The sequence below is a fragment of the Rhododendron vialii genome, chromosome 8a (assembly GCF_030253575.1).
Source record: "Rhododendron vialii isolate Sample 1 chromosome 8a, ASM3025357v1".
NCBI lineage: Eukaryota > Viridiplantae > Streptophyta > Magnoliopsida > Ericales > Ericaceae > Rhododendron > Rhododendron vialii.
The window spans coordinates 60,951-81,415 of record NC_080564.1 but is presented as its reverse complement, the minus strand read 5'-3'; the positions used below and the strand labels follow the sequence as shown (position 1 = coordinate 81,415).

At 39.6% G+C, this 20,465-nt stretch overlaps 2 protein-coding genes across 9 annotated transcripts; one reads left to right on the top strand and one right to left on the bottom strand.

Annotated features, from left to right (window-relative positions):
• On the top strand, positions 1-6,159 carry LOC131335605 (farnesylcysteine lyase). The gene is made up of 5 exons (XM_058371046.1): positions 1-1,390; positions 1,532-1,705; positions 4,626-4,985; positions 5,076-5,251; positions 5,736-6,159. Exons 1-5 carry the CDS (start codon positions 896-898, stop codon positions 6,001-6,003), a joined length of 1,473 nt encoding a protein of 490 aa, XP_058227029.1. The 5' UTR covers positions 1-895; the 3' UTR covers positions 6,004-6,159.
• Positions 6,160-6,698: 539 nt separating this feature from the next.
• Positions 6,699-16,807, bottom strand: LOC131335606 (NAD-dependent protein deacylase SRT2). 8 transcript variants are annotated; one of them, XM_058371050.1, is made up of 11 exons: positions 16,501-16,748; positions 15,424-15,466; positions 15,097-15,310; positions 14,886-14,984; positions 12,317-12,362; positions 10,984-11,144; positions 10,765-10,894; positions 10,286-10,447; positions 8,136-8,263; positions 7,316-7,415; positions 6,699-7,227 (listed from the first exon to the last, which is right to left on the bottom strand). In XM_058371050.1, exons 1-11 carry the CDS (start codon positions 16,540-16,542, stop codon positions 7,177-7,179), a joined length of 1,176 nt encoding a protein of 391 aa, XP_058227033.1. In that variant the 5' UTR covers positions 16,543-16,748; the 3' UTR covers positions 6,699-7,176. The 8 variants fall into 8 exon arrangements, with proteins under 8 accessions (XP_058227033.1, XP_058227034.1, XP_058227035.1 ...); XM_058371051.1 differs by having other exon boundaries at positions 14,886-14,951; positions 16,501-16,746; XM_058371052.1 differs by lacking the exon at positions 16,501-16,748 and adding an exon at positions 16,012-16,415 and having other exon boundaries at positions 14,886-14,951.
• Between the last annotated feature and the right edge of the window lie 3,658 nt (positions 16,808-20,465).

Genomic DNA, 20,465 nt, shown 5'->3' with positions numbered 1-20,465 from the left:
TGGGAAGAAAACGAGAGAGAGAGAGAGAGAGGACGAAGACGAAGACAGAGAAGACTACCTCGTCGCCGGAGTTGTTTGTTTTCCAGTTTGGATGCCTGATGGAGAGAGAGAGAGAGAGGCGGAGAAATCAGTGGGTGGTTGTGGTGGGTTTTAGATCTGGAATTTTAATCCCATACAATTCTCATCTTTCTTTTTCTGATCAGGGAGGGCTTTGATCCAATGGGTGGGATGCCACCCTTTTATACGTAGTTTTCTTTTTCTTCTCTCTATTTTAATTTTTTTTTTCTAATAAAATTGAACTTTTTTTTTTACAGTATTTTAGAATCTTCTCACAAATTAAAAAAATAATGGTTAATGGTATGAAATGAGTCATATGAAAAAAAAATCCAAGAAAAAAAAAGTTTAAACATATAAGGTTTAAACTTTTTAAAGATTTAATGAATTTACTTTATTTCACAATTAATGATAAATATGTATTTGGTCTAATTATAACGAAATTAATCTAATTTGTCCATTAAAAATAATAAATTAAGAGTAATTAAGTCATTTGATATCTTATCCCAGTATTTTCACCCTCCAAATCATTCTTTTCAAAAAAATCATGTAAACATCTCGTTACAAATTCACAATTTTTAAAAAATAAAGTCACATTTTTTAATATATCACTTCATCATTACATATCCATCTCCCTTCTATATCTACCGAAAATAAATCCTCCATGGTAGATTGGTAGAGCATGCGAGAGTTGACTTGTTAAAAGGTTTGGCGCGAATCGGAAACCTGGGGAAAATAGGCGGATAGGATAGTCATATACAGTTCAAAGTAACAGCAGGAGAGGGAAGGGAGTAAGAAGAAGAAGAAAGAAGTAGGGGAAGAGAGAATAGGAGAGCAGAAGATGAAGAATACTATGTTCGGTGTTTTATTTTTCTCTCTCCTGATCCTCTCCGCTCCATCATCATCATCATCAGCATCGGAGGGTGTATGCATAATCGGGAGCGGCATCGGCGGATCCTCCGTTGCTCATTTCCTCCGCAAATACTCCGATTCCGAACTAATAAGGATCCGAATATTTGAACGCCAGGGCGTGGTCGGCGGTAGGATGGCAACTGTCTCCGTCTCCGGCGAGACCTTCGAAGCCGGCGCCTCTATTCTCCACCCCAAGAACTACCATGCCCTCAACTTCGCCAAATCATTCAACCTCACCATTCAGACCCCCTCTTTGGACTCTGAATCCTCGTTCGGCATTTGGGACGGCCATAACTTCCTCTTCAAAACTTTCGATTTAGATTTCAAATTTCCCTTTTTTCAGAAGATCCTTTCTCTCGCCAATTCATTCCTCATGTTCTTTCGTTACGGCTTCTCTCTCTTCAGAATGACTAACTTTGTCGAGGTACCGTACAATATATCTATTGGATTAGGCAAAAGCCAGCTTCACATTTTGGTTCATGGCAATTATACTTTACTTAAATAATGATGGTTTTATGATATGCTACTATGCATGTAGGCTGATGTATATTTGTGGTTGTTGCAGACTACTGTGGATAACTTCTTGAAGTATTATGAAAGCTTTGAATCGAGGCCTGTCTTTGAGACTGTGGATGAGATGCTTACATGGGCGGGTTTGTATAATCTCACCTCTCGGACATTGGAAGAGGAATTGTTAGATGCTGGATTGTCTCCTCTGCTGATACAGGAGCTTGTAACCGTAAGTATTCAACTACTCCTACATATTTTCTCTCCGTATTTTGGCTGGTTGTGCTTTGCGATTTATGCATAGAGGTTTGTTTTCGTTTGTGTACTTGGCATCATGGTTCTATGGGTAGTGCGTCTCAGTTTTTCAACTAATTGGGCAAGCATCATTAGGTTTTTCTTGCAACTAGATGTTTGGATGAATTAAGCGCCGACTGGGTTGTATGGACATGAATTCATTTTGGTTTACGGTTTCTTTTTCCTTGTTTTGAAGCTAAATCAAGATATAGGAGCTAATGTTCCATCCAATGGGGCTGCCCCCTTTATACATCTTCTTTTGGAAAACACATTGATCTAGACTCAAACAGGTATGGTATGGACCATATGGGTGCACAGAGAAACTACTAATTCCATGGGGATCTGTGATAGGATAACGTCCTTCAACACCCAGCGCCTCAGCAAAACACTCCTCCATCCATTCTAATTTTTTTCTCTGCTTGCCTTGTTCTTAGGAGTTAGCACACTTCACCTCAAACTGGTCCGATAACGTCTCTTCTATTCTCTTGTCCGCGTTTGGATTTCTGAGTTCTCTCCATCAACTCCCACTGGTTCTCAAAGACATAAACTTTCATTTCACTCTTATGTATCTTGATACATGTGCTTATCAATCTTTTTGAATTCCCTGTACTTATCCCCAATCACGTCAGCACATGCGTTTTTCTCATCCAAAGAACTTTTGTTGGCTATCTGGCCTCCCTTTTCCCTATTACACTTAGTTTACCGTAGCCAAAGTGGTGTCCCTTTCTTGCCTGCCTTCATTATTCTTGCACGAGTTCATGAGTGAGTACTTGTTGCTTTCCTTACAATGAAAACCATCTCACCAGAGTACCTCATGTTTTGCCTGGAGTTCACCGTCACCATTGAGATCAAGCTTGACCTTCCCTCTGCTTCATTTTGAGAATGTCAGTGCCAGCTACTTCTGAAGCTTCAACCACCCTCTGTGTATGTGTGAACTGAACAGTTGGATTCTGTTATGTTAGCACACAAGATGCCTAGGTTCTCTAAGAAATGCTGAGATATTCTTGAAACATTGGAACCTGCACAACTTGGGATACATCCACGCTAAGCAAAAAAACTTGGGATCCATCCCAGTCAAACCTGCATAACTTGATTTTAATGAGAGTAAAGAAACTCATCATTTCTTCTTCAGGTTGATTTGACTGTTATTTGAAGAGGATAGAATAATTTGGAGAATGGACAAGTGTTTGAAATCTGGCTCCTTTACGCTTGACTTGTTTGTTCAGGGAGAGGCATATGTGGGACAAAAGACACCGGTCTTCTAATGTTGAGGGTGTGGACCAGCAGAATTAAGAGTAACTTGGTTTAGCTTCACAGTTTGGTAATGGCAGGGGTAAGGCAGCCCTTGGTACATCAAATGGATATCGTAGGGATTTGTTATGATGCTCTTTGGTTTGTTTAGGCTGATAGCTGTTGGAAGTACATGCATTTCTCCTGTGGAGGTTTTTTCTTTGGGTTACAGCCTATGGGAAGGATGGTTGGAGATAAAATCGTAATCCACCTTTGGTGATGTATTGATGATCAAGATCAGAATCATGAAGTCTCAAGGCGTTGAAATTCTCAAATGACGGCCCTATTAGGTTTAATAATTTTCAGGAATGGATGTAGCGAGCAAAAGATTTTTGAGCTGTTTAACAGGGAAGTGTGTGTTTCTGCCATCAAATTGTCATTAGAGGGTGACTTTTATTTTTAACGTGTTAATACTTGCAGTTGCCATCTTTTCTATCCTAAGCTACCAGTGCTCATTTAGAGTAAACGACTTCCATTTTGGTCCTCAAAGATGATATTCTTTTCGCAACATAGTAATAGTTAGGAGCCATGGATGAAAGATATTCCAAGATGAAACCGCATCAGGTACTTCATTGCAGGGATTATCGCTTTAAGCTTACAAGAAGCCGCATTGGGTTCACATACCAGCCTTTACTAGTAAAGGGAATCTTTTCTGTGCAACCTTTTGAAGTAGAAAGAGGTGTTTTTTGTGTGTTGTGATCTAATTGACTTAGTGAAAGTTGGACATTGGTATTCTTGGAGTTTGTGATTTTGTTAAGCTTCTCATCCACTTGTCCTAATTCTGCCTGACTTGCTCCTTGCATTCCCTCTAACATGGCAATTAAACGGTGCTCTTCCAAATGTGAAGCCTGATGCTATTTTAGTAAATTTACAGCTTCTATTACTTAAATAAGATAGAAGGGCAGCCCGGGCACAAAGGCAAGGTTGCCCCAATGTGACCTTGAGGTCATGGGTTCAAGTCACTGAAACAGCTTTTCCACTTGTGGGATTAAGGTTGTGTATATCTAATCCTTTCCCAGACCTTACAGCACCGAACTTCAATAAAACATCGACATGGCAAAGAAAAACTTTTTTTTACTGTTTTCTGGTAGCAAGAGAAAGTCCTTGATACTGGAGTACTTTGAAATTAAAATGGATATTCACATTTGTAGCACTAATTGTTTTCCTTAGGTTATGTGATTCGTTGGACACAAGTAGGACACTAGCTGTTATAAGGCATGATTAATTTAAGTTTTTAGCATATGTTCCTTCTAATTGGATGATATAGAAAGAAAGCACAATGCATGAATATTTCAATCTTTTAAGACAAATATCTTAAAAAGATATGGCATCTGGGATGTTCTTTGCAGCTTGCTTACAGTTGATCCAAAAGCGGAAGTCGAACAAATCCCTTGCTTTCGGCTATTTTTGGGACATAAGTAGTCGGTGGAAGTTGTGTCAAATACATTCTCGCACACTCCTGTGTTTAGAAAAAGCTAGAAGTAGCTCTTTTATTACGTCCGGAACAAAAGCGCATCAACTTCCATGTTTACTTTTTTGAAAACTTGAGAATATATTTACTTTTGCAGGTAATCACAAGAGTCAATTATGGTCAAAGTGTCAGCATCAGTGGACTTGCTGGTGCAGTTTCCTTGGCAGGCGCTGGGGACGGATTGTGGTCAATTGAAGGCGGGAACTGGCAAATTGTTGCTGGATTAATAAACAGTTCCCATGTCGAATTGCACCTCCGGGAAGAAATAGAATCAATTTCTTACCTTGGAGATCACTATGAACTCAACTCCACCAACGGAAATAGTTACCCATGTGAGGTCACAGTCATCGCTACACCCCTGGATGAGCAAAATATTAGTTTCACGCCCTCGATTTCAATACCAAATAGGAGCTTACATCACACCCATGCAACTTTCGTTAGAGGCTTCTTGAATCCAGTGAGTATACTAAGAACCACTTTTATCATCCCCAATTCATTCGGATATGGTCTTCCTATTTCCTAAAGATCAATGCTTCACTATGCCCAGGCATATTTTGGTGTGAGCACCGGATCAGAAATTCCAACACTAGTGGGCACCATAGAGAGTCATGACCTTCCATTCTCAAGCATATCTGTCCTCAAGCAACATAGTGAGAAAGATGCAACTTACAAGATATTTTCTCGTAAACCAATGGCTGATGCGTTACTGGATCGCATATTTAGGTAAAAGTCGAAAGCCTATTCATTATTGCATGGCACCCTGAGTAGTTCCTTTCTTTTAGTTTATCATTTTGAAAAGTTTATTTTCCATGACTGAAGGTGCACTTAGTCTTTGCTCGTCCACCAAGTACATGATTTGCACAGTGCTAGTTGGTAAAGAAGCAAATCAGCAACTTGGGATGATGTCGTCTTTTGTTTCATGAACGAACTTAGATGAAATTATGCTAAATGGCTACTTCAACCTTTTTTCTGAATTTTCTAAATTCTTTGGCATACGTGCTTTAGTTTCAGATGGACTTGATAAGCTCAAGCATGACGTACTTAGAATATGGGACAACTAATTTACAGATATTTGATCAATACTTGTGTGCGGTTAAGATAACTGATTGCCGTTTCTAGTCTTTGTATTCCATTTAGAAGTTATAAAGACTAACCCATATAAACCTTCATTTGGTAGATGCTTATGTTTAATTCTTGGCACTTGTAGCATACGGATAGAGACACTCAGAATAAACTGGGGAGCCTACCCTCGTTATAATGCTCCTGAGAGGTTTGCACCATTCGTGTTAGACGGTCAGCATTTGTACTATGTGAATGCTTTTGAGAATGCAGCCAGTACCATGGAAACAAGTGCCGTTGCAGCAGAGAATATTGCAAGACTCATCCTATCACGATCCTATGGTAAAACGAAATCAAGTTCATCAAACTTGAAGAGCTCTACCTCTAATACCTACGATCTACATTCTGATTTGTAAGTTAAATTGGTCGTCATGAAACTTGGATGCATTTGAATAATATTGAAAATCTGGCACTTGATGTAATTGTGGTGTGGTAATGTTGCGAAAAAGTGGAAGTTGTAGGGAACTGATGGTTTTTCAATTTGTGTGAATGAGAGCTGATAAACTATGCTACTTGTGATTTCGTCACTGCAATTTTTATGTTAATCATTGGACAAACGCAATGCATTGTCAACTTCTTATCATGCTCGAGATATTAGAGGTATGGTAGTAAAGGAGCCAACTTAGATGAAACTTTTAACCTTTTCATCTAACTGTCTTACTAGCGAATAGAAGCATGTTCTGTTAGTTTTCTGTTTGGTTTTCAGGCAAAGAAGTAAGAAGCTGGCTTTTATAACTAAGCTATATGGGATATTTCAGGTGGTTTCTTTGTGTGCCTAAAATGGATTAGGCAAACATGTGAGCCTTTTGGTGTTAAAATACTAAAGCTCGACTTTTTTAACCATCTCTTGGCTAGGATCTTTGAAATCACTTTATAAAGCCACATTTCAGAGGCCAGTAGGTCTGTAATGGGAACATTGAAAGCATTTTGTTAAAAGCTCCTGAAAAAACTGATGAATGGATATAATCAGTCACATAGCCGCCGTCCATCCTCTTGCATGAAAGCCGCGACAAACTACAGGCAAATCATGTTTCTTCGTATTACAGAGGGATTCAAACATCAGTCAATCAATATAGATAACATGGACGTCAAATTTTGGCTTCAATGGAAATCATTTCTGTAGAGAAATACTATACATAGTCCTACTCCTTGCCCAACCAAACTGCAGAACATGAGTAAAATACTCTGCACAAATAATTTATGTCCAAAAACTAAGGTCCGACCCTGCTCATGTACACAGCTCTCTTTTTGGCTCACTCTCTCTCTCTCTCTCTCTCTCTCTCTCTCTCTCTCTCACACACACACACACACACACACACACACACACTTATTTGCTAAGAGTGACATGCCTCCCAACACAAAGCGCAACCAACACACTACATAGAACCTTCATTGGCGGCTTGAGCACAAAAAAACAAACAAAACACTTGCAGATCATTTAAAAAGAATTAAGTAATAAATCAGTTCAACGACATTATCTCAGACTTCCTTTCAAGTTCAATCTCATTGCCTGTTTTCTGGTACCATTCCTAGAGAGCAGGGATGCTGAGGGAACCCACATTGAGCAATCTTGGCAGTATCTGAACCAATAAAACCACAGAATCCAACGATCAGAAAAGCTTTCATGTACCATGTTATACAAGTGTAAAGTAGTTCCAACAACCAAACCTCTCCAAGTCGAGCAGTGATTTTTAAGGAAACAAAGTCATCAGCTCGCGTCATGCCTACATTCACAATTGCAGTAGCAGCACCTGCCTCGTGAGCAGCTCTGCAAAATCAATTTAAAGAGCCAAACCAACCGGAGATTACCAGCGGATTGGAGAACAAAATGCATCTCTTTATTCAAAAGGTAAAAAATCCAACAGCTATAGCTCCATATTCTAGTTCCAGGGCTGCTGAACTTAACACAGTGACGGATGTAGGAATCCAGATACTGTATAACTGCACTGTGCAGAACTGAATAGGGTGATGGAGATGAATCAAAAGAAATCTTTTGGTTTCAGATTCCATTATGATGGAATGTATAGAGTCGTAACTGTTTAGCATCAAAAGATACATTTGCCCTGAAATGCAATTTGCATTCTAAAGCGTAATAGTTGCTATTACTCAAGCAGTGAAAAATCAAGATGTGGCTAGCTCAATGGCGGAAAGAGTTATAGGTGCATTGATTTAAGCAATATAGATGAATGCACTAGCTACATAAATAGAGAATGCATTCAGTTTGGTCATTCTTTACTAGCCAGAGAGGATGCGAGTCGTGTCAGTAAACTTAATTCATGTCAAGTTACACTTGCAAGTGTGGAGGATAGTCCAGGACTCCAGATTCTCTAGATCTTTTATCACATTGGTCTACTATGGGAACCTACCATCAATGAGGATATGGTTGTCTGGTTTCCTATGTAAATAGCCATTGAGATTTTTCCATACTGACAGATTATCTAGCAAACAGCACTCTTTCATGAAAACAAAAAGCAAAAACAATATGTACCTAACAAGTCTGAAAGCAGACATGGTCATCAGAGATGATCCCAGCACCAGGAAAGCATCACATCCTTTTGCCGCTTCCATTGCTTTATCGGCTCTATCCTTGGGGACATTATCACCAAAGAAGACAACCTTCAAATTTATCAAACACACAAGGATATCTGAGGCATCACCACAGGCTACTGTTTTCTTTCAAAAACTGAAGGATACAACGTAGAAGTCAAGCAATTACCAACCCAAAGAAATGAGAGCAGGGAGGAAATTCTCAAACATCAAACTACATGAACCAAAAGAATAAAATTATGAATCCTCTTTGCCAGCAACAGCGACACATGTCATTTAAAATGCTAGACCTGACGGCAGTTAAAATTCACATGTCTTTCACCTGGACCCATAAATCAACATATTGTTGAAATGCAAGGAACTTTCTCTAATGTAGAAATCATGCGAAACTAGAAGAGGATGAAAGTCTATGCATCTTGTTCAGTGAACACTAACTATTTAATCTAAGGTGGACTAATATCCATATTAAGGAGGTGGATTTAGATTTGTATAAAAACAAATCCTAATGTGATAGGCAAGGCAGTTTGTACCCAGCCCACCAAGTACCTGAACTATCCAGTCCACATAGCACTTTCTGCAACTTGAGGGACATTCGAGGGAGGGTTTGATTAACAAATCTCAAACTGCAGCAGGTGGGGGCAGAAACGGGTGCCAGCCCTCCCCGCCTGTACCTGACCCCAATGTATTAAGTATATTAACAACTTTTAGTACCCTACATTTTCTGTATACTATTGAGAGTGGAGCTTACCACTAACCCCGGGCTCTCTCTCTCTCTCGGTAGCAGCACCTGCAGTCACCCCTACAGGTTTTGATTTTGTAGTGGGCCGAATAATTTGGTTTGGTCAGACTCAATAAGCCCGGCCTTAGCCCCTTAATTCTGTCTCATCAGGTCGAGTCAAGCATCTGACTCTTAGGTTCGGATAGCTAAGCTCTGCATCAGTAACATTCGGATATGAAGTATCCAACCGCCAACTCATACTGAGGTACTCAAATCATGGGGTTCGGACTTTTAGGTTCGACGGACTCATGCGAGCCAGCTCATCCACATGAGCCTAACCGCCTTGGTCCCTACGTCTGTCGTGATGTCACCTGGAATGGTTAGGGCATGAGATTGGCACGAACGCACATGGGTGACAGCTCATGCACATGCATGATAATGGCCTTATGTGATACATCGGGAGTGACGTCAGCCAGAGTGGTTACCGAGCGTGCGAGGCATGCGCGTGTACTTGGAGAGCAAGTCAGGAACTTCTATATAAAGGCAAGGATGAAAACCTAGAATGATACACAATCTTTCTCACTCAAAACCCTAGTGCTTTTGTCTTCCTCCTGCACTTTCAGACTTGATCATCAGAGCGTCATTCCGGTCACTCCGACCGGTCCGGCTCTGAGTCGTGCTTCATCTGTGCAGGTCAGGTGAGGAGCTAGGCGAACCCACTCATCCGAAACAGAGGTCCAGCTGAGGTTAACCAATTTGATCAGCGCCACCACGGGTTTCTCCCACAGTATACGGAACCCAACTCCATCACCCCTACCAACCACGTGAGATATCTCTCAGCCATCAACAGAACCAAGCACCACACTTGCTCTCACCGTCTATCTCCCTCTTTTTCCGTCTTTCCCTTTTAACCTGTTACACAGCTATGAGCTTGTTTGTTGATCTGCAATACACAGATAAGAATGTATGTATAGCTTCCCTTCTCCCTCTATCTGTAATTTGTAGTTTATTTGAATACTTGATATAGCAGCTAGGGGATGGGTTTGAACAACTTTGGATGCCAAGCGTCTCTCTCTCTCCCCAGTTGGTCTAAGGCTGCCTCAGCTGTCCCCATCGCCACCTTTGGTGGATATTCAGTCATCTGAGTGCTTATCATCCATCCATACACCTTTACCCTGAGCACTCCTACTACTACCATCCACAAAATAAACAAGAGATTTATCAGAAAGCATTGGCAAAAGGGTATGCATGTCATTTCAACCTCACAAACTGGTATGACTAACTGATATTCTGGAATGACAACTACCGGGCACCAGCATACTCCAGTAAAGCAAATTGAAACAGAGAAACTTGATTGAACCCGAGTCTCTTACATCAGGTTTGACAACTCCATTGCATTTCTGGCAAGTGGGAATGTGAAAATCCTCCTCCCAAAATTTTTCATCAATCTCTATATCCCCATCAGGCCTTTGCTTCATGCCAAATTTCTTGTCTGATCGGCTGTCATAGTCCAAACTTTCAATTGCTGCTGCCCACTGCAGGAAAATATTATGTTCCTCAATTGCTGTCCCAAATAAGAGCAGAGAAGATTGAAATAATCAAGGCTAAGATAGAATATAAGTGTCTACCATCATAAGGTTATCAGTATGAAAGGACATCAGAGACAGAAACTACACAAATGACTCATGGGCAAAAGGAATGAACTATGGTAAGAAGTAGTATGCGACATTGCACATCTAAATTTCCTGAAGGCAAAAGGAATGAACTATGGTAAGAAGTAGTATGCGACATTGCACATCTAAATTTTATAATCCATTATTTGAATAAATAAGTTGCACATCAAAATACTAACCTTTGGGTTAAGGGCTTTCACTTGCTCTTGAAACAAATGCCGGCAGAAAGAGAAACTGCAATCTAAACAGACCACAGTATAGACAGTGCCATGCAATTCAAGTGGATTGCTACCAGCCTGATGATGCAGCCTGGACAATATAAATTGAATTAGTCCCACCAGACATGCTCAGGGCACTGTAGAGTCCTAAAATTTAACAGGGGGCGAAGAGCCATTTACCTGTCTACATTTTGCGTAATCATAAAACCTATCCGACTGGCTTTCTCAAGAGATGCCAAAGCAACATGAGCAGCACCTGGCCGTGATGCAGTGAAGCATCTCCATCCTGCATAGCTCCTAGCCCAGTAGCGCCTACGGGCCCTACTTGAACGGAGAAACTCCTATTCATGGAACATCCCAAAAGATCACTAGTTAATAACAGAGTTTCTGCCGGTAGATGTAACCAAGAACAAATCTTATAGTGCACATTTCCAGTTTCTCATCTGTAGTGCTAAAATTTTTGAAAAATCCTCCAAGGAAATTCTACCATTTAGTCTTCAGGAAATTTATGGGATAAAAAGGAATGCTAGAAGTTTGAGTATCTCAGTTTGCACATAGCAGTATCGTTGTCATAATATCAATAGAACTATGTTAATGCTGTCAAGGTCACGTCATTGATATGATAGACTGCTTGTGTTTGTACAAAAGTTGGTGTAATTTAAATACAAATCTTCTCCCAACAGCTTTTCATGAAACCTAAACTAAAAAAGGTATTACGAATTTTTTTTCCTTGAATAACATATCAGCAGAATGTATTTATCTTTTTCACAAAAGCAAAGAATGATATGAATTTTAGCAAGTCATTTCAGGATCATTTTGCTGGCTCCAAACATGGCCTACCTATTCTTTTCCCGAACTGGTATTTAATTTTTCTAGGAGGATAACCAACCTGAGTCACAAACAACTCGATCACTAATGAAGCGTTCTTTGGATTTACACATACTGAAAAATTAACCGACTATATTCCAATTGAAAATATGTCACAATTCAGTGGATTGGTTTAGTGTAGTTGATATCCCTAGATGCCAAAATCTCAAAACAACAATAAAATCCAAGTTTTTTTTTTTTAACTGCAAACAACATCGAAGCATTTGAGTCCAGAGAATTTGGAATATCTTTCACACAAATGTGTGATATACATTCCCAAAATCCCAATCCATATACTTCTTTTGCTCTTTTTAGCAATTCTCAAACATCGATAAATCCATGTTATAGGATCGCGATATGTTTTCTGGGCACTTGTATATTTGTTGAAACCTTTGGGTTATATGGACGAGCCCATCAATAGTTTTCTTCTATTGCATAATACTGAACAAATATCAGACTGTCCACATCTCCTCCTCTTCGTTTTTTACTCCACAGGGAGCTGCTACTAATTTTATTACTCCACCGCTAGGGCTCACTCCAATTTCTTTCTTGCTAGGAAACCCGAAAGCCAAACAATTTAATACCTTCCATGCAAAAAGATGTTAGCATAACACATCAAAATATTAGAGCACATGCCTCAGATCACCTGGTGCGTAATTGGTTTGAAGCCAGAACTATAAGCTCCATTTGGACTGCAATAAAACAAAACTGTCAGCATGCATAAGCGTAATATTTAGGGGTGAGCAAAAAATCCGTCAAACTGCGAATCCAGTCCAAACCAATCCAAACCGAAAGGTTTTGTTCGGTTTTTTAATAGTATAGTTTGGTCATGGTTTAAAAAAATTAAAAACCGCATTATATGGTTTGGTTTGTGGATTCACGTTCACGGTTATGGTTCCAAACCGATCCGATCCGAACCGTACAATACATGTATATATATTGAGTTTTATATATATATATATATATATATATATATATATATATAATTTAATTATGATTCACCAAATAAATATGGGAGTCCTAGTCAACAACTTTTCTAATTTATTGTTCGTATTAAATCCACCGCAATATTTAGTTTTCCTTCTATGCCAAGATAATTTAGACTGTTTCTATAAATCCACCGCAATAATTAATTAGTTGGTTGATGTTAGTGTGTTTTGGTAATTTGAATGGAATTGGTTTTAGCATAAGTTTTTTTTTAATTTATCTTCGTAATTTTGAGTACTTTAAATATTTTTCGAAGATGATAGCTTAGTTCAAAGCAAACTGTGGTTTAAAACTGAAACCGAACCGTATGTTAATGGTTTGGATTGGTTTGGTTCTCTATTTTTTGTAGGTTGGTTTGGTTCTCCAAATTCATAATCCGTATATATTGGTTTGGTTATAAAACCGAACCAATCCGGACCATACTCAGCCCTAGTAATATTAGTATATCACAAACATCAATATTTTTAAGGGTGAAGATTAAGTTGACAGGGGTTTATTGTCATGCAAGAAAGAGTTTAAGAGTAGCATTGATAAACCTATCAATCAAAAGATTATCCGGCATTGCAAACTTAAAACTTTGCCACTCCAGCAAAATTCTAGGACAAAGGTGCATCAGTTGGTTCATTCTAGAATAGCCAATGGAAAACTCGCAACACTATCAGGAAAACTTGGATCAAATCATGTAGGATTGCTTTAAAATTGAAAACGCCCCCATGCTTCTCTCATTATTCCAACTCTGAAGGGCGCAAAATACACAAACAAGGAAGAACAAAGGCATTGGACAAAAACTACATTGCGACCAGTCCGCCAATTAAATATCAAAGAACACAGAAAAAGATTCAGGTAACTTTTACACTTTTCGCTAGTGGCAGCAGTCAACAAGCGGAACCAATCACATATGATATGGTGGTGGAGGACGATGGTGTTCTGTTCTCAACCCTTTCCGGTGGTCCTGTGAAGGAGTTTCTCCCGTTGGTTTCACTGCTGGGTGAAACCAGCTCTAGCCTAACGGTGTCGTGGTGGTGGTTCAAGTTTGGGGATGTGTCTGCTGGATCTAGTGCTGCTTTGGTTGGGGCTCTCCGATCAGATCTTCATTTGAGGATGCTAGCTGGGTGTAGTCCGGCGGTGTGATGAGGTGGGCGGCGCAATGGGTGGCCAGTGTCTGGTAGGGTTTGTGTATGGGCTTCGGCCCATTTAGTTTTTGGGTTGGGTTTGGGAGCTTAGGTGTTTGGGTTGGACTAGACCTCTTTATTGTACTGGGCTTTGGCCCATTTGGTGTCCAAACCCATCAGGTGTTTGGGTTTCGGCCCTTTTTGGTGTTTCCTTGATTGGCAACTTGCCGATCTCGGTTCTTCTCTCTTTTAGGTCTTGGATTGGCACATGATTGTACTTAGACTTTGTTTAGAGATATGATGGCATTTAAATCCTTGTTCCTTTTAGTCTTTGTATCTTTCACAAAGATAATAAAATTTTCTATGCCGTTCAAAAAGAAAAAAGAAAACCTCCAGTAGGGAAGAGCCAGACATAAGGTTCACACTAAGCTAAAAGGCGAAGGTAAACTTGGTCAAAAGACAATGAAGATTGAAGATCCCTTGAAACAATAAAAGAACTGAGACAAAACTATCATTTGCAGAGAACCAAAATGTGGCCTTCTGAAAACATAAAAAATAAAGTACATAGTAAATGGAAAAAACAATTGATGCAAGAAATCTGCAAAATAATGCTTTTGCTGCAACCCAGGGTTACCACAATTTGGTATAGGGGTTACGAACTAAAATCCAGGTCGAGCGTGGATCGATGGTGAATTGGAATGGAGATTCTTGCGATCCGATGATTAAAATGGCACAGAGATGATAAGTACGTTGACCTAAACAAAATAGACCTCAACTGATTCGATAAGTACAATGTCATATATTGATGCTACTAGTAGTAAAGCGATCCGAAGAAGTGGTCTGTGTTTGCAACGAACTAATTTCATTCCAAAAAGATGATCCGAAGAAGCCTAACCCCACAGAACCGCTGCTCAACGACTTTGCAAGATTGCAAGAACCATTAGAATTGGAAGTTTGCAAGTACAAACTACCATATAGAATTGGAAATATCCAGAGAATAAATCAAATTTTTGTTTCAGACATACTTTGTAACTTACGCACTAAATATATCAAGATTACACCAAAATTTTGGAGTATTAAATAGCTTCTTAGATTTCAGAAAAGTGGAGATAGAACCTTCTGTAATCAGGAATTCCACATTCTGTGCTTATTCCAGCTCCAGTCAAGACCACAAGCTTAGTTCTGCAGAATAGTACATGACCGTTACAAGACGACCTAGTAAGAACCATGCTGATAGTTGTGAATTAATTGCAGGTCATCCATCAATAGAACTTCAATTGCAGTTTATAAAGTTCATCGAAAAAGTAATACCAAAAACATTTTCAACCTCTGGTCAAAGAATTGATACAAAAGCTCAACATCTTTGATGCTTGGGGGATCTGATTCAGGAATCAACTGTTTGTCCTTCAAAACATTCATAGACAATTTTTCTTTACTTGTTGATGCAGTCCCAGGAACAGTGATTCGGCATGTTGTTTGTACAGATTTTGCAGATCTCTGAAATGAGAGGACGCTTTTTGAGCAGCTTGGCAATACAGTATCTGTAGAGGCGAAAAAATGACAACAATCATACACAACAAAGCTCTAGTACAAACAGGATGGACACAAATGATCCTGAAGAGCTGGGATATAAAATGAAATTAAACAGACTTGCCTGCCATTGAAGTCCCAAGCACTCTCCTCACGCTTCTGGCAAACTGTAGATTTAAGCATCAGAGATGAGCGTTTTAAAAATTCCAACGCTGGACTACGAAAAGAAAGAGCATAAACACTGAATTCATTTACATAACATGGACTGTTCTAAATACGTTAAGTACCCATGTTGCCATGCATAAGACTCTCACCCTGTGCATAAAATGCTCTATGTCAAATTGCAAACACTTCTTTCGAACCTATATAAGTGAAAGAAGTGGTTAAAGAAACATGGAATGAAGTCATTTTCTAGTGCCCATCAGCATAGATGAACCCCAGACATAGACGGTCTATGTCGCATAGGAATTCACCAATGTACCATTTTACAGTATTTTGATTTGTGCTTTTCAACTTTGGCAAGTTGAGGAGTGTAATCTGAAATCCAGGTTCTGGATAGTTGGAAGTTTCATAGATCTATACTCAGATCGAACAATGAGTACAAAATTTTGAGATTAGGAAAGTATCGATATGGTATACAACTATTATAGTGAAATCACCCAGATATCGTAAAGTTCTCATAGTCTCCAAGTAAATATGCTGTAGCACTAACCCGAAAATCGCTTCTTCCTCTTGCAGGCATCCTTCTGATTCAGTGGGGACAAAAACGTAACTTCTAGGTTGCAGATATGATTATGACGTGCACTTTAACCAATTGCCACCAATTTGTTCCCTATATCACACTCTTTCGCTCGACTCATGGTTCATTTTTAGACTAACAATTATCCACCTTAAAAACTTGATTGCACAAATTTTCACTATGCCACTTCCGAAGACTTTTCATGCCGTGGATTTCGATACCCATATAGAACACTTAATATACATTTACTAAGGAGGGAGCAACGATCAAAGATGATTTACCCAAAACAAAACGATCAAACGGAAGTTAATAACGTACGAGGACTCGTACCAAATGCTTCTTTTTCCTCTAACATTGAATCATTGTCAACAGAGAAATTCAAAATTAAATCAAAGTTGATTGGAAAACAGTAGAGAGAGAGAGAGAGAGAGAGAGAGAGAGAGAGAGAGAGAGAGAAGTTACAGAGACGAAGGATTGGGGAGGAATTCGCAATGCCATGGCCATTTAGAGATGAGTGTTTTTCTGTGTTTCCTACCTCAATCTGATTGATAGAGAAAGAATAAGAAGATTCCTGGGGCTCAGTTCGTTGGATTTCCCCTTGCCCGGTAAAAATCGCTGCTTGTCTCTCTCTAGGGTCTCCTCCTCCTGTGTTGTCTGAAAGCAAACATTCAACGTGTGATTTCATCCAACCATGAACCATCGTTTCATTGTTTTATTTATTTATTTATTTATTGGTACGTCGGAAATTTTCCTTGTTTTGTTCGTCATTCTGTCCAGTAGACCTGTGTTTCCACGTTGCACACTTCGCCGCCGCTAACTTGTTTACACTGTAGGGGTGTCAAGAATGGTGCTACTGGTAGAGCTGTAAACGAACCGAATCGAGCCGAACCCTGTTAAATTCGGCTCGGATTCGTTAAGGTATGAGTTCGGCTCGGGTTCGGCTCGAGTTCGATTCGAGCCTGAACAACTTGGCTCGAGTTCGGCTCGTTAAAATTTTTCAAGGCTCGGGTTCGGCTCGGTTGGATTCGTTAAGATACTAGTCTGGCTCGAGTTCGGCTCAGATTCGGCTCGAGTTCGATTCGACCTTGAACATCTTGCCTCGAGTTTGGCTTGTTAAACTCAAATGAATCGAGCCGAGTCGAATCTAAGCTCGAATTGAGCTCGTTAAGACTCAGGTTTGATTCGGCTCACCTCATTAAACTCAAGCGAATCCAAACTTTCTCATTGATCGTATAGAATTTGGGAGAAAAATAAGTATTGAATTATATATACAACCTTAAAATTTTTTACATTTACAAATAGACCTCTATTGAATTATTAATTAAATTTAAGTATAGGTTCGCAAACCTAACCGAGCCGAATACCGTTAGGCTCAAGTTTGGCTCATTTACGGAACGAGCCTAGAATTGAGGTTCAGGTTCAGTTCGTTTAGCAGACGAATCGAACTCGAACGAGCTCTTACCGAACCGAGCCTCGAACAGTTCGCGAATGGCTCGGTTCATTTACAGCCCTAGCTACAGGTACATATATAAACAGAAAATCTACACACACAGCAGAAATCCAATAATGCTATGAGGACCGACCAGCGGAACCGACAATGTACTGATTGAGCTGGCAAATGAGGGTCCCACTCCCACTCACCCAAAAAAGGCGGGCAGAATTAGGAAAACGAAAATTTTAGGAGCACACCCAAGTGCACACCTACACATACAAGTGTGCAGTGTGTGTGGATGTGCACTTAGGTGTGGAGGTAGCACAACTCTTAGGAAAATTCCAAATTTTTGGGTTTTGGAAAGTTTGGGCTTTGGTCCTGATAAAATACGTTTCTCTCTCTCCCTCTCTCATTCCCATCTAAAACGCGTCTCTCTCTCTCTCTCTCTCTCCGAGCTTCTCTTGTACATACCACCGATGCCCGCCAACATCGACGCCCTCCCCCACCTCACTGACGCCGGTCCGACCCAACGATCGCCGCCATCCCACCGTCACAGCCAGTGCCTCGCCGTCCCACCATCGCAGCTTGGCTCTCTCGCCTTCCCACAGTCTCTCGCCTTCCTTTTGCCGTCCCACCGTCGCCACCGTCCCTCTGGTAACGAAAGCCCCAACCAAGTTTGTCCTGATTTTTTTAAAATCCCCAAATCTCATATTAGGGCTTGTGAATGTAAAAGGGTGATTTACCGTGCACTTCTGTGTTCCAAATTTATACACATAAAAATGCTTTTACAAGAATTCTGATTTGAAAAGTTTGTTATGTGTATCAATTTTACCCTTAATACTTAGTTTCCTAATTTAAGTACCAGTGAAGATTTTCTCTAACATCCTTCTTTCAAACACGGTATTATCCAAACTTGAGGCGATATTGTCCTGATTTTACTCAATGGAAGGCAATCACGTAATTTAAAGCAGTTAGCTTTAACACTACTTTGGTTTTAAGATCTTAACAGTTTGTAACATGTGTGGCAAAATAAGAGAGTGTATGTATGTACTTGTAATAAGACAAAGTGTATGTATGTTTGTGCAAGAGAGTGTAAATTTTAGTGCAAGTATGTTTACATATTTTTCCAATTTTAGTTCGAAATTCATCTTAGTTTACATACTTGATATTTTTTCTATTTCAGCCGTGAATTGGATAAGGTGCTTTGAAACTGATGACATGCCTGCGTTATATGAGGTGTCTATTATTGGCAGACGTTGCTGAATCGGATAGGATTGGTGCATTCCTTTTGTCAAGCATAGTTCTCTTTTTTAGGGGAATCAAACTTTGTGTTTTTGTAGAAAGAGAGCTTCCTTTTTGTATATCTTGTGAAATGGTTGAAGCTTAGTTTTTGTATAGTTGTAGGCGTGAGTTGGTAATATGGCTGTTACAAAGGGTTCCATTTTGTAGTTTGTGTGTAAAAGAAGTGGTGTGGAGGGGTTGGATTTGGTTCTCTTCCTTTTGGATGGTGCTTGGCAAGCTAGTTCAAGGAGGGGCGTGATGGCCTGGGTCCACGTAGATGGTGGCGGTCAAGAGGTGGCGCATCATGTAGATAAGTGTAATTCCTCTTCTGTGACATTGGAAGAAATCAGAGCTGGCTTATTAGTGTTGGAGTGGGCCTTACACCAAGGATTTCGGGATGTTTCCATTTGTACTGATTGTGTGGCTTTTGTACAGGGGATACTCAAACCTGGAGATGCTGATCCCACTTTGCAAATGGTACTTATGGATTTTTGCTCTTTATATACTCGTTTTAATGTTGTAAAAGTAGTTAAGGTAGATAGGAAGTGGTTAAGGCTGCTCATGTGAAAGCAAGGAAAGCTTTGTTAAACTTGTATCTCTGTTTCTTATGCTAATGAATTGAGCTTGTTCATCTACTTATTAGCATTTCTTTAGTCGGTTGGATGAAAACACCACTACAGTACTACCAATACTGCAATTTTGCATTCCTTTGCACAAAATGCACATTGCTTCTAGCTGTGTCTGTGTCCTTATTTGTGTCTGTTTTGATAAAATGATTAGGGTAAACATGTCTTGCATCCGCATATGTTTTCGTAAGATCAAAAGATCTTTGTACACTGCATTACAACAAATGATATCTCATTGGATTAATATATGTTACAAGAGACAGTGTTTATGAAGATCTGTGATTTGATTAGTCTTTTTTTTCCAAACATATTCCATGACCTCTTTTTGATGATTTCCTATTCTTTTATGCAAGTTCCAAACTGAAGTTCTTGGCATGTTTGTGGCACACAACATTCAAGGCATTTCTGGAGTTGGTCCTTTTATATGAGAGACATGAATGCAAGTTGGCAAGCCATCAAAAACTCAAATACTAGTCTGGTAACAGATGGGAGGGGTGCACTTTTTTTATCTTATGCAAATCAAGTGTTCCACCAAAAACAAATGGTATTCCAACAGTGAACCTTTCAGAAATCAAGAAATGAATCACCATGTAAACCAAAGAAAATTCAAGCATTTTCAACCATATTCTTTCTCCTTTATTTCTTGAAACAAGGATTCATCAAGCAATTTCCATAACAAGGTATCAAGGCTATGACAACTGTCCATAACAAGCTATTGGCAAAAAAGGATTCATCAAAACAAGTAGAAAAAGAAACCAACATAACTATTTCCAAAACACAGGAAAATCACTACTCTAAAAAACAACTCTTGCAAAACAAATCCAATCTCGCCCTTTCCTTTCCCAGAGTTGTTCGGCAAGAGAACTTGATTAACGCTAGGCTAAATGTTACCGACCCCAACGGCCCAACAACTTGCCAAACTCCTTATCATTCCTCAATGCCAACTAAATGTGTCTTGGAACTATCTGGTTCTTCTTGTTATCCTGCACCGCACTCCCCGCTAGCTTCAAAAGCTAAACAACAAACCACAATCTAGCAATGTTAAAACTAAAATTCCCAAGAAAACAGGCAAGAAACATCGAGAAAAT